The 14486-nt window shown below is 42.8% G+C and overlaps 1 protein-coding gene across 2 annotated transcripts in view; it reads right to left on the bottom strand.

The window, feature by feature from the left end:
- Window positions 1-2927, bottom strand: part of GSG1L (GSG1 like) — a 59290-nt gene extending 56363 nt beyond the window's left edge. For both annotated transcript variants that reach the window (XM_056338187.1, XM_056338188.1), the window contains exon 1: window positions 2539-2927. In XM_056338187.1, coding sequence (XP_056194162.1) covers window positions 2539-2839 — 301 coding nt within the window. In that variant the 5' untranslated portion in view covers window positions 2840-2927. The remainder of the gene's footprint in view (window positions 1-2538) is intronic.
- Between the last annotated feature and the right edge of the window lie 11559 nt (window positions 2928-14486).

The raw sequence follows: 14486 nt of genomic DNA, 5'->3' as shown, positions 1-14486 counted from the left end.
CATGTGTTCCTGGTGGGATTCATGTTACTTAACTTTAGACATGGGCAGCAAGGCTTCAGGGATAGGACAGGAGCTGTAGGAATGGTGCTGACCATAGGCTGTGGCCATATGTTCTGCTGACAGAGGTGTGAGGCTGTGGAAATGGCTACTGAAAGGACTTTGCCTGGAGTAATGCGGTTGCAGTCATTTTCAGTATGCTATTGGTAAAGCTTTAAGAAAGATGCTGTTGAAAGTATGAAGTGCACTCAAGTCAGGGATTCTGACTAATTTAATACACTACTATCTGTGTGGTTAGCAGTATTTTCTGGATGTTCTCCTGACATCCTAGGATGTGTATTAACAACATGGTGCCATAATGACTTGTGATACCTACAGGGCTGTGGTCAGTAAGCATGCTGTGGACGGTGTGATGAGCCTATGAGATGGGTTACTCACAGATATATCGAGCATTGGGGGTGTATGTATAAGCATGATCACAATGCTGTTGGATTGGGCCTCACTGCCCTGGAGCTCAGATAATGATCACCAGTCAGGCTGCAAAAGGCCATGACAACGTAATGACAGTCTGGTATTCTGAATGAAGAACTTTCATGGTTATTTCATGTTGACATTCTTAGGGACAGATTTAGACCTGTGTCCGTTACATTGTTCCTGTCCTTACCAGAAAAAAACCTATGGTAAATCCTGAACTAGGCAGCTGTCTGTCTAAGCCAATATATCCCTGCACCTGGCTGAGTTCTTTCCAAAGGTTGGTCCTTCCTGGTCTGCTAACTGAAGAGTACTTTTCACCAAGTTACTGTTTCAAGTAAGATGAAACACACGTGTGGCTGCTGTGGTGGTGTGGGAGGGAGAAACAACCCGTTCTCTCCTGCTTTCACCATAACTTTCTAAAGCTGGCTTCCAGCTATCTCCTGAAATCACCCACGACAGCACAGCTTTGTTTACCCAGTACAGAATAGATCACTGTATTTCTCTTCTCCCACAGATAATTCAGTTTTCTGAGTGGGCTGGAGTCATGCAGTTACAACTTATCTCACACATAAATCTTGGCTTGGAAACCTTTCAATGTCTGCCAGAAATTCGGTCATGTTTGATTGTCCTAATTCCAGCTAAGATGCTCAAAAAGTTGGAGAGTCTTGCTGAGAGTTGCCCAGTGAAGTTGCTGTGGCCTAAGTTTATTTCCAAATCAGTAAGACAAATAATCTTTTCTTTTGATATTTTTTCAAACATCAGGAAGGTTACTTTGGTGCCCTCGTTTCAGCATGGAGCTATTTATTTATTGACAGTCCCAAGGTTGGAGTTAATGAACTTTCCTTTTCATACATCAAATTGAGTTTTAATGACCAACTAATTCTTGAAGCACCTTCCTCAAAAATTCCAGTGAGTATACACAGCACCTTGGGATGAAATGGACTGTGAGCTGCTCCCCAGGTTTGCCCAACTTGATAGTACATCCTTACAGAGTAGTTTTACCAGGGTCTAATAAACTTTCCATTATTGAGGAACTTGTGTCCTCAAAGACACAACATGTAGGATGAATAACTGTTCCTCTCTCCCAACAGTGCTGAAGGACCAACTCCCCGGTCTACTCCTTGGGCAATGGCAGGATAGAACAGAAACAGCTCAGCAAAGAGGGACCAGTATCCATGAGCCATCATCATCTCATACTGTGTCACATTTGTAAACTTTATTTTCTAGTCACATAATCTAGAAAAAAGCTCTCTCAAAAGCAGAGCTTGGATGTTAGCTCTACCAGACAGCTCTGGGAGTAGGGACTGTCAGTTTGCATCTGTTGAGACTTAAATCAGTCCCATGGCTGCTACCTTCCATCCACCCTCCGGTGTTTCATTTCTTGGTAAGTGCCAGGGTACAGCAAAGGAAATGAAGGCACTGATAAGCTGGAGGGATGTCTTCTTGAGTGGTTCTCAGCCAGTAAACAGCTGAGCAGGGAACAGAAATGAGCTTTCTTGTGCCCAGTTGTGCCCTTTAACTGCGATTTCTCTACTCCAATAAACATACAGCCCAGCCACCAGGAAGGGTTTGTGGGTGGTCATTTACCTAAGGGATACCAGAAAAGAGGCACTCTAGGCTACAGCATAATAAAAACTGTGACCTTTGTGCTTTCCCTGTCATTCAGACTACTGTCTTAGGGGATATTTCAGGAGCAATTACAATTAGATGTCAGAACCTCCTTAACAACTACCAGCCGCTGTCTTTTGTGCGCTCCATGGAGCAGCTCCCAGAAGGGAGGCACTGACCAGTCTCTGGCTGCAGTGCCCAGGAGGGTAGGACATACTGCTTCTCAGAGCTTCAGCTGGCTTTAGAGCACAGACCCTGCATCAGCCAGCAGGTAAACAAGCAAATCCTTGCCCTCACTGGAAACAGGTTGCTTTTCAACAAAAGAACTGTTAAAATCCTGCCTCTCTCTGCAGGGCGAATCTGCTTTAAGATACAGCACAGAACAGCTTGCCTGTGTGTTTATCACACCGAGCCAAACACAAAGCAACACAAGCTGGAAGGAAGTTGTTTTATACTTACCAGCAGCATTGATATTTTCCTCACAGGAGTACCAGATCCCAGTGTGGAAATACCTGAAAAGGAAGCGGTCATCTCCTGTCTCCCAGCTGTAATGAACCACATTCTGGTTTGTCTCATTTGCAGTCTCATTCCCACTGTAGTTGAGGCAGTTTGTCTTCTTCTCTTTCCCACAGCTCGGCTTGGGAACCCTCTGTGTGCCCTCACACCAGTGGGTCGTGATAAAAGCTGTTGTAGAGAAGAGGAGAGCCATCAGATTCAGACTCACTGCTAGCAGGGCTCTGCATCTTCGATTTGTCTTCATGGTAAATCCGCCCTCCCTCCCCCTCCTGCTGAGAGAAGAAGTCAAAGGGGTTTGTTTTATTGGGGGGGGGGGGGAGGGGGGGGGAGCGTTCAAAGCCTCTCACGATTCAGAATCCAGTTGTCCAGGCATCAAAACTCTCAGCTTCTTCCAATCTGTTGTTGTAGCAGTGAAGGAAACGCTGCACCCAGACTCCCATTCTTCTCTTCACTTGAAATCCTGCCTTTGTATGTTAAAGGAGCAGCTGCAGGCGCGGGAGTGCGGCCGTCCTCTCGGAGTTGGTGTGCTTCAGTGCGCTGGCAGGATCAGAGAGGGTCTGCCTCACAAACAGCACCAAGAGCAAGTGAACATCTGCTCGGGTACCACACATGATCCCAAGGGGCTCCGCAGCCTCCTCCGCTGGGAGACACCTGCAGGCTGCGGGACTCGCTGTCCTCTGCTCCCGTAGGATGAAGCAGGAGAAACTCAGTGGGAGGCAGGCGGCAGGGACAGCTGCTGCCTGCTGCCACCGTCCTCGGCAGACCTCGGGGACCACTGCAGCATGCTGACGGTTGAGTTGGGCTGGGGGGAGGCGTCACATCTTAGTCCCAAAAAGAATTGTTATTTGGAGCTGTGAAATACGTTTTTCATATACCAGAGGGCAGAGATTCATCCAGGAGGAGGAGGAGGGATGGAGTGGTACTTTAACATTCCTGCTCTGAGCTAGCGGGTAGTACATCAGGGGGTTGATTCTGCTGTCAGCATAGTGGTGTAAATCTCTGTCTTCAGGGCAGTCAGCAAAGCCCCAGAGGAATTTAGATTTGAATGTGTGTAATGAGTAAACCCCACATCTTTCTCAATACCAGGTGGAGTCCTTTTCTCAGGCTTTCATTCCCAGCCACAGTGCATGCGGAGGTTCTGTTTGACATGGGTCTGTAGGACATTCTGAGGGTCCTGGTTTGTGCAGGAGGAGAGAACTAATTAGAGCAAACCCTGGCCTTTACTCGCCAGATGGCAATGCTCTGAGAGCAGGGAGCACTGCATAGTATCACATTTTCAGAGAGAAGTTATCGTCCATTCTTGTTTGTTGGCTGACTTGAGTTTATGACCTCTTCCACATTGCTCAGAGCTATCTGGTGAATACTGAGTGCTGTGGGGAGACCAGGGTGCCTGATGGTGGTGGTGGTACAACCTGTAAGACCTCGTATCCAAGCACTGAGTTTGGCCACATTTGTCACACAACAGTTTTGTGTCCATAGTAGATGAATGTAATTTTCTGTGGTGAAGTTGCACGTACCTCCTGGACTTTGGGCTGAGTGACATTTCCTTCCAGCCTTGTTTGGACTCCCTGCAAGGGCTGTGGGGATGCTTGTGGCCTCTCAGAGCAATTCAGCAGTGGGTTTCCAGCAAGCCCTGGAAATAACCAAGCAGCCACACAGGCTCATACTAGCAGATGGGACAATGCTCTCATCTCACACCCTGTACTCTGTTAAGTCAGCACATTGACTCAATATGCAAAGCTCATCCTATGCCTTACTGCCTGCAGACATTAACTGTCATGGTAGTTTCTCCAGCTCCTTGAAGAAAGCCAGCAAGAACCAGGTGAAGTTTCTCCTTAGCAAGCCACCACACAGGACTTCAGGGATGTGCTCCTGCCTCCCTGATGCCCTCCTCACAGGTAGCCATAGGACTCCGTATTATGCTTCTTGTTGCTGCCTGTTCTGCATGTGTGGTCCCAACTGTCAATGTGATTTTTCACGATTTAAACCGACTCACTTGACTTCAGCCATTTTATGTTATAAATTAACCAGAAAGTTACTAGAAACTTCTGCTCTGTGAGAACAATTGTGATGGCAAAATTACAAGGTTAGTGAAATAGCTTTGTACTGCAGATACTTCCCTACCTGAGCGGCCTCCGTTTTGCCCACTCCTGCTTGTACATGATGACTGCTGCCTCCTCAGTGCTGGATTTTTCCAGTGGCTTGTGCTAGCAGAGTGCCTCTGTGCACAGTCTCCTTTGTCCTCTTTGAATTCCACCCCCCCTCCCAGTTCCAGTCTTAGCAGCCAAATAATCAGCATTATTTGCTTGGGTTTAATTGCATGCAAGAAATACAGATGATAGTTATTTAGAGGACAACAGGATTATTACTTCAATTATTTTCATGTTGCAGAACATCCTACTTAGTAAAGAATTTGTATGTTCGTGTGTTTCTCAGGCTTATCTACCTGCTTAGAGGAATAAACAATGCACTTTAAACTCTGACAGAATGCCTTCAAAAGAAAGCTAGTGCTCTTCTTCAGGATTATCTTTCAAGTGGCTGTCAGTATCTGAATCATCACACTTTTCCAAGTGTGACTACAGGTCTTTGCAGGTCTTTTCTCACAAATCTTCTCTCTCTGCTGCTCCATGGCTTGCGTATTCTGGTCTCAGCACCAACTTTTGCAGACTCTGCTTCTCCCTGTGGGGTGGGCATCCAGGAGTTTGGTTATCTGTGATAATTTTGTTTTTACTTCTAATCCTAACAGATATTTCTATTTGTGTTCCTCCTTATCTTCTTTATTCATGGTTTTCAGGCTGACAGGGCTGTTGAGAATAGAGATGGTGGCAGTATATTTTAAAAAAAAAAGCAAAAGAAAGCAGAAATTTAGTTTCTTTTGTGATAGAGAGCTTTTAGAATTTTAAACATTTAAAAATATTCAGCACAAAGTAAACTATGCTCAAAGTCAGGGAATTTTTTTAACATGATTTTTTCTTTTTCCTAAGTATTTTTTTTCCAATTATTAGACTACTCTGGCTGTATATGTTGGCATTACTTGAAAAGAAAGAAACTAGTCTGTGCTATACTCATGCTGTAATGCTCCGATGACTTCTTTTTATATAATCTGTTTATCAGATTTGTTGTGTATAAAAATGGAAAGATCATGTGTATGTTGCAGAAGGCATTTCAGATGCCTGGATTAAGTTGTATTTATGTGGTATTAGATTTAATAGTAAAACAGAAGGGTTTGAATGCTATAGAGAAGCAGTTTTCATATTGTGGCTACAAGAACCTTTAAAATCCTTTTTGCAGCAATAGCTTTTCTCTGATGTTGTGAGAAAAACTACCTTCATGAGTTATAGCTAAACCCCTCTTCCTTTACTTTCTTATAGGATCAGTGTAAATTGTTACTCCTCAGTATTTACTCAAGTACGAAAAAAATTTGACCCAGAGGATTTAAAATAATGATAGCGTTTGCAAGGGAGCCCTTTCTCACTAGTGGGGAACAGAAGCAACATTCACTGAAATGAGAGGAAGCCTGACTTTCGGGTCCCCTGGTGATGACAGAGGGCTTGGTGAGCTTAGTCTGGTTGTTTATTTGAGACCAGTGGTGTCAGCTGCATGGAATTATATGTTGGTTTTAAATCAACATTTTAAAAACCCTACAGCTTTTCTTAAAATTCTCATTTCTTACAGGTCTATCCTCCTGGGTTTTCTTATGTGTTTGTATTGTCTTTTTCAGCTGTCACTGGACTGGGCTTCCCACCTCCTTCTGCCACCAACCTTGGGTTGGACCCCATCTGGTAGCTCATCTGTGCTTTTTCTCAGCACCACAGAGCCACAGAAACCACTTTTTTAATTAATTCATCTTGCAAATGGTTTAAAATCTCTTTTTCTGGTCAGAATTTTCCTCCTTTGGAATAGTGATCTGCACAGCTCATCTTTTTCTTGATCTCTTACTGTGGCAAATAAGAATTGTTAGTGTGCCCCCAGTATACTTACCCCGTCCCCACTCTGTCCAGCAAAATGGCAATTTTTTCCTTACCTCAGTCACATAACAGTATTGATTTTTTTATTTGGAGAAGTGGGTTAGGATGGAAATGGTCTATATACTTCCTCAGATCACTACTGTGTGTGTTAGTCAACTATGCATAGTTTGTCTTCTTTCCATTCCATATATAAGCTACCTTTTGTTGTTTTCACCTCATTTTTTAGTTTTTGCTTAGAACTCTGACCCAGACTAGTCTGTGTTCAGCAGTGATGCTTAGCACTCTGAGCCCACAGGCTGAGCTGTACAATCCTGTTCATCTCAGAGATGATGCTGAGAGACATTACAGATTTTTTTACAGAAATTAAGCCTTCAGCAAATGGACAATCCCACTAGTGTATATCTGAAAGTGGGCTGCATATTTATACCATATGAAATTTTGGTCTTTCAGTTTAACATCTGACTTGAAGTGTGTCTTTTATGCACTTTGCTTGTGGGCATTGAGTCAAGCACAAGAAGATTGCTTAGGAAAATTTTTCTCCTCTTAAATTGACCAGGCAAAAAATGGTTTCTGACACGACTGTAGCGAAGACCTTTAGCAGTCTTGACAGAAAGGAAAGCAGCAAAAAAAAAATGTTTATTCTCCTGTACGTTTTCCCCATAACAATTTCCTTGGCCCAGTGTCACTGGTCAGTAGACAAGGCGCTCCTAACTATGCTCTTCAGTATAGCTGGTTTGGTTATTTTAATCAGTTTTCGGTGTTGCTCATCCTTGCTTGGTCACCAGGACTGTGCCATTCAGACTATAAGCACTCTTTCCTCTGATAACAAATGGGGTCTCTGCAGCAATCTGATTTGCAGTCTGTCACCAACAGAGTCAGATTAATCATCCAGCACTACTCTCTGCGTAAGAACTGGGTGGTCCATATATTTATAATAGGAATGGGATGCTAACAGATTTGCACTTATCTGGTATCTGCATTTAATTCTTCCAGCAGCTGGTGGAGAGGAAGGGAGATGAAAAGAAGTGACAGGCCTGAGTCATGTTGTAGATCGTGTCCAGGAGAGTTGACTGGCTAAGTTGCCTGAAAAGGCAGTCCAAAAGGTCATGGCTGAACAAGTAAGATATTTCTGTGACTATTCCCAATAGGCCATTTACATGTGTTTGCTTATTCTGGGAGTGAATAAAATGTAATGGCATCCTACTTTTGACCCTAAATTAGAAATTTTTCTGCCCTGGAGTTACAAGAATTATTTCTTCACAATCAAGATGCATACTGTTGGATTGGATTAAGATGAAAGTTTAATTAATATTTAGTACTTTTGTTAAGGCTAACTTTTCTCAGATAGGTTTAAGTTTTTGCAAGAAGTTAGAGGCTTACTTAAGTACCCTAGAAGCTGAACTCACATTCTTTATTGCTACAATAAAAGAAGCATTCTTGCTCATCAAAGCCTTAATAGTAGCTTTTGAGCCTTTCAGTATTCGTAGACTCCTTGGCCTGGCAAAATAGTAGCCGCAAAACAAAGGTAGCCACAATAAACAGCAATGCTGAGAAGTGTCAAAGGGCCAGTTACACAAACGTGCTCTTTTATAATCCAGGCACCTGATTTCCATGTTTATATAAAGTTATATATTGCCATATCCCACTGTGCCTTTTGAATTGCCTAATCCCCTAACTAGAGATTGATTCATTTATATCACTTACGTTTTTTGAAACATTGCTAAGGTTACACTGGCACTAGTTGGTCACTGACGGTTGATCAAAACCTTTTGAGATCACAGAGATCTCAGAAACATTGCATTCTAGCCCTTGTGGCAAAGCAACCAGATTTAAGATGGATTTAATGAAAATTTGACTTCCTCAAAATAGATTCAAACTCTGAAATAGCATTTTAACTCCTCTCAGATATCCCTTGCCCATCCGTTGTTTTTTGGGTTTTTTAAAAGACATTTTCCCCCTTCTATTATCAATATATTTTTAGGGACAGAAGCTATAATATTTAAATGACTATAGCTTTCAGTTTCTGCTTGGCAAAGGAGTAAACTCTGTACATTTGATGTCATTTATGTGAAGAATAATGTTGTTTATTTGTATATCCATGTATTTTATTCCCATAATGAGGATTCATCTCTATGCCTAGGAATTCTAAGTGGTAGAATATGATTTGGCAATGAGATTTTAGTTCAAAAAGGGGTAGCCAGGCAGCTTTGTTTGAGCAGGCTCTGTACCCTGCGGTTCATGTTTCTGTATATTCTCTGCAGAAATTGTATCCTGTACAAAATACATTTGGGAAAGTAGACTTTACCAGAGCAGAGCAGGAGAGGCTACTTATGTACAGGGATGGCTTTCTGATGGGGCCAGTATGGCTTGCAGAGAATGAGCTTACATTCTGTCACTGAATGCATATTCCAAGCCAATGGATCAAGAGCCCCCAGGCTGTGCTCATGATCTCAAGTAGTGTTGCTGGCTCAGAGACAAATGGAAGACGGGGTAGTGATCCTGAAGGTCAGTGCAAAGTTTGGCAACCATGGGAAGGCAGGGTAGTCAGGTTGGCTCTAGAAGCTAAAGCTGAATTTTGCAAAATACTGCAGTCTATGTTGAGGCAGAAGCTACAGAACACAGCAAATTTGTACATACAGCAAGGAGATTTAAAACATTTTGCTACCAAATCTCAATTTGAGCAGAAGTCTTTCCCCCTGGGAAGGGAGCAGAAGACAAAGCAACAGAAGTAAAAATTAAGAGATCAATAGTAAAAGCAAAACAAGAGAGTAAAAATGTCTCTTCATGGAAAAGCTAGGTAATTGCATAACTGTTCCAAGTAGAAGAGAAAAGGTCAACAGGCGGATGGCAGGCTGGTGCACAGGAAGCTTGTGCCTAGCAGGGGACAATATTTCACAGTGCATTGGAAGAAAAATGAATGGCTATGCAGAAGTGAGTAAGAAAATTCCAAACTGTATGGACAATATGAGAAGCTGAGAAGGCCTGGGTAACACTATCCCATAATGAGACACAGTGTCATGGTGAGAGACATCCTCTAAACTGCAGGACATTTGAGGTAGCACCAAACTCAGCAGAGTGATGGGAACAATGTCAAAATTAACAATGAAGTTGTACCAGATGGCAGAAGAGGAAGTCAAGGCCAGGACTTGGCAAAAAGAGAGAAAATGTTCGCCATCAGCCTGTCTGGATAGCAGCAGGAGGGATGAGATATATGGGCAACCTGGAGGACAAGCAGGACAGTACTTACCAGAATGAAAGCACAGCAGTGAACAGATAGGGATTATACAGTGGGAGGTTGGTTCAAAGACCACAATATGTTAAAAAGTATAGAGCTGCAGCTGGTTTGTATCACAGACTGCTTTCACAGGACTATGTGAGCTATCTGGCTTCAGCAGGGGGGCAGAATAAAAAAGCAATTGTTCAAAGGAAAAATGCAATAAATCTTCTGGGAACTTAAAAAGGAATGAAGTTGCAGGAGGGATGAAGTTCAGCAGTAGCCTAAGGACTGCCTGCTCAGCCTAGGAGTCTGGGGTTGTATTTCCAGGCTCACGGCTGATCTTGAATATTTACTCTTTCAAAGCCCTTCCTTGGCTGAGTTTTGGATGGGGAAAAGCCCTCACTATTCTCACTTTCCTACAAGGTTTCAGGTAGGGAACACTCCACCTCTCTACTTAGCTTCTAAGGCTGTGTGCATTTTTTTAGATTTCTCCCTTTTCTCTACCATGTGCTCTACGGGTAGTCTCCAAATGGTTCAGTTTTCACGGAAATCTGTTGTTCTGTATATTTAATATAACCCCCATAAGACAGAATCGACTGCATGATTTGATAGAGGTAGGAAGACTCAGTTAAAATAGTTCTGCCAAATGTGAAGTGTAGAATATTTGTGGTTGGAATGGCTAACTGGGGTTCTTTTGATCCAACCCCCAATTCCAAGCTAACTTCACACCTAGATCAAAACTACTGGGGACCCTGACAAACAAGTTCAGTACTATGCCCAGTATAATGCAAGAGTGCTTCTGTCCAGACTTAAGGAGACATTTTTCACCACGAGGACAGCCAAGGTGAACAGGTTGCTGAGAAAGGTTGTGTAGTTTCCGATATTGGAGATTTCCAAGCCCACACTGGGTAAAGCCCTGACTGACCTGCTCTGACATGAGAGCTGGCCCTGCTCTGAGCAGGAGGTTGGACTAGGGACCTCCTGAGGTTTCTTCCAGCCTGGATTATCCTGGGATCATGGGAGAGCTGTGCACCACAGCTAGTATTCATATATCCCACACACACAGAGAAACTCCAGGTTGAATATTGGAGTAATTTATCCATTTTGTTCCTAGTAGACAAACATTCCTAATGAACAAACATTCCAAGCACATCCATTTGTGAAAGGTAATCCTATGCTTTCAGGCATGAAAATTCAGCATGGGAACCTTCGTAAATTCCTTCACATTAAACGAAGTTGTTACAAATTTAGTTTGTTTTTCTGCCATTGCTCTAAGTTCTCTGAGAGCTCCCTTGATACATGATCATCTGTTGGCCCTGTAGACTCCCTGGCAAGCATCCCATTTCTAGGATCTATTATTAGTTTAGATAGTTGTAAGAAGTTGTATCTCAAATTCTTTTTCTCCTGATCTAGTGTGTGCTTATATTTAACCAGATGGAAATTTTGATCCCTCCTGTTTCTTCTCATTTGGATATGACTTTAGGTTTTTGAAGGATGCCTTATTGCTTGTATTATCATTCTTCACCTTGCTATTTCACCTTGCCATCACTTCTCTGCTCTTCCTAAAGTCATTTTTAATAAGTGGAATGTATTACTTTAAGCCTGTGCTGTGTCTTTAAATAGGCCTCATGCTCTTGATTCAGATGTCTCATCAAAAAATTAAGGATAATGTAAAAAAAAATGACAAAAAAATCAAATATTGTCAATGTCCCAAGGGACAATGAAGACACAGGTCCTTCAGCTTACTTGTAGAGGAGGTCAGTAGATCCCCTGGTGTCAGTGGCTGGAGGGCCTATGGCCAAGACCAGCTCTGATATGGTGCACCCATGTCACCTGATTTCAGACTGCTGTGGGGGAGGACTGTGAAAATTCTTACTAGGACCCCCCTCTGCTGGGGGAGCCTTTGAACTCAAGCCCTGGCCCTTGGTCATTGCCAGAGCCACACTCTGGCTCTGTCTGTGCCTGGCCGTGTTTGATGCCCCAGTCCTGATCCACCAGCCTCATCACTGCAGACTTGTCCAGTGATTACGCCTGACCCCCACCATTGCCCCTGGACCTTCTTGTGTGGGACTAGGGGAGCTGTGCCTTGCTGGGAGATAGCAGCCCTTCCTACCTTGCTGCTAGCTCACCTCACCTTGCAGAGCTGTCGCTCTCCTCCTGGGTCCGGGTGAGGAATGACAGACTCCGGGGCGGCACGACACACCCCGGTGTGGGCAAAGTTAGCCATTAACATCGTTAAATACAGCTGCACCAGGAAAGTTCAGGCTGCCAGTTTCCTCATTTCTCTCTTTCATTCCAGTGCTGAAGATCTGTAAAGCAAGCGCAAGCTCCTGTCAAACCTCGCTCTGGGATTGAAGGCTGTGGGGGTGAACAGGAGATGTTGTTGGGTGGGATCACTGCCTGCTGGCCTGCACCATGAGAGCACGTCCTTGGCTGTTAATGAAGGTCAGAGTTTGATCCCGAGCGAATCACAGACATTAAACTCCTCAGAAATAGCCATTTCTGTGGTAATAGCTAAATTATAGCACATACGCTGAATGAAACCAAATTAGGGCTCTGTGTGCAGTATTTATTTGGGCAATTTCACTTAACCTTGCCATCTTTTAATTCCTTATATACCTTGATTTAGTAATTTCTGAATTTTTTTATAGTTCCATTTATTGAGAAGACCACAAGAGACCTGAACTGGGTAATTTTCTGTTTCTGCAGCTTTGTACTTTAATAGCAACAGAATCATCTGTACATAAAGTCTTTAAACAATAAACATCTTTATCTGCAGTGTTTTAGATGTTTATTATCTTTGTAGCAGTTCATTTGCAGGACACAGTACCACCTTCACAAGAAATTGCATCGATTTGTAGTCAAAGCAGTGATTTCGGTTACTTTTTGATTTTGTAAGAAAAAAGGTAACTTTTAAAGAAACAAAACATACATATGCAGAAAATATTTAAAATGGTAATTTATTAAGTTAAAGATTTCAGTTTGACTGGACAGTGAAATGCTGGACTATATATTAATATCAGCACTTTAAATTTGGAAACATTAATATACTTCTAAGGAAATATACTTCACAGGAAAAATTAGTCTGTATTCCAGCCAGTTAGTGTCATGGAACAGATATTTCAATTCCTCGCTTTCTTGTCAAGCCAGTAATATGTAACTCTTTTTTAAAATGTTCATGTAATCAACAGTCTTTTTACTGGTCTGCATTTAATAGACTGACTCATTTTTCCTTTGAAAACCAGTCTTATCAGCATTTCTCCTGTTCTTCTGTTCTTCCAAGTCTTCACAAAAAAAGTTGTTTTTTTGGAATCACATCCCACAGGTTCCATGCAGCACAGAAACAAAACCCACTGAAGAGGTGGTGCAGGTTTGTGCTTTATTTTCATGTAACTTTTTTTTGAGGAAAATAAAAAAGAAGTATATTTTGAAAAAATGGAGCCACTTACTACCACATCAATGGAAAGAAACACCAAAGTTCATCAGTACACATTGCTTTTTGCTGCAGTTACTTGTCTGGTCCTTCTTTGAAATGTAGTATCATGGTTGTGGAAGCAAAATCAGTTATCAAAGGCAGCGGTTGCCATGACTGCTAAGGCATGATTAACTCTTGCAGTGCGCAGAAGTGCACTAAAGATAGTGACTGATGGCAGCTGCCTGTACCAATGCCACCACGGTACTGTGTACATGGATGGCAAAGGAATTGCTCTTGTTCTATACCATGATTATCAGGCTTAAGAAAATGCAGCACATACTTCAAAGTGAGCAGCTTTCGAGGGACTTTCAATCAGTATCGCACTTTTGGCTTCAAGTCTCCACAGACATGAACTGGAATATCCTGATGCAAGCTGAATATGCTCTTGCTAAGATGGTAGCAGCACTTAAACAATTCCCTTCCATCTCCCTATTGTAAGAATTTTTTTCAGGTATTTCTTTTGTTTAACATTGTCTGCGCAGTTTGGTACAACAGTTTAACTGCTTTATTGGCAATGAGAAAGGGCATAAAATCTGTTATTGCAGGTTAGAAAGAAACATATGCTCTATGCTTAATATGCAGGTGGAAAACATGCATTAAAATAATTTTTAAAAGCCCTTCACATTCAAGGGCCTTTTCTTTCCCTGCTTTTCTCTGTATTCCTGAACAATTGCTGGTAACTGCCATAATGTAACAATGTCGGGAGGGAAAATACAGGAGGAACTGCTGAGGCTTTTCAGACCTATAGCAATGGAATGGACAACAGGACATTTTCCTGCATGGGGGCACTCCTGTGGGGCACATTAGAAACCAAGACACTGAACTCATCCAAATCAGTGGGGAATAAAATAAGAATAAATTTGAGGCAGAGGAGCTCTCTAAACCAGACTTACTACTAAGGCATCTGTAGTGGGGAGCTATGCCTTGAAAATTCAAGCACTGGGCAAAGCCATTTAAGGGGTTGTTTGACAAAGAACGCACAGCCGTGCAAGGGAGTGCACTTCTGTGCTGCCTGTCCTCAGCAAAATTATTGCTCTCCACTGCCTGCTGCCGGAATCAGCCAGTTGTTTGTTGCCTCCCACGGCCACCCCAGCTTGATTCAGGGAAGGCGAGAGAGCTGCTGGGTCCCTTAGCACTTGCCATATCAGCCCTTGCATAGGCCCTTCTCCTCTTTGCTCCCAGCATCACATGGGTGTTTGCAACTAGGCACTTCACAGGTATCAACAATGTA

This window comes from Falco biarmicus, chromosome 4, assembly GCF_023638135.1.
Source record: "Falco biarmicus isolate bFalBia1 chromosome 4, bFalBia1.pri, whole genome shotgun sequence".
Classification (NCBI taxonomy): Eukaryota; Metazoa; Chordata; class Aves; order Falconiformes; family Falconidae; genus Falco; species Falco biarmicus.
This window is presented reverse-complemented; position numbering and strand designations above follow the sequence as displayed.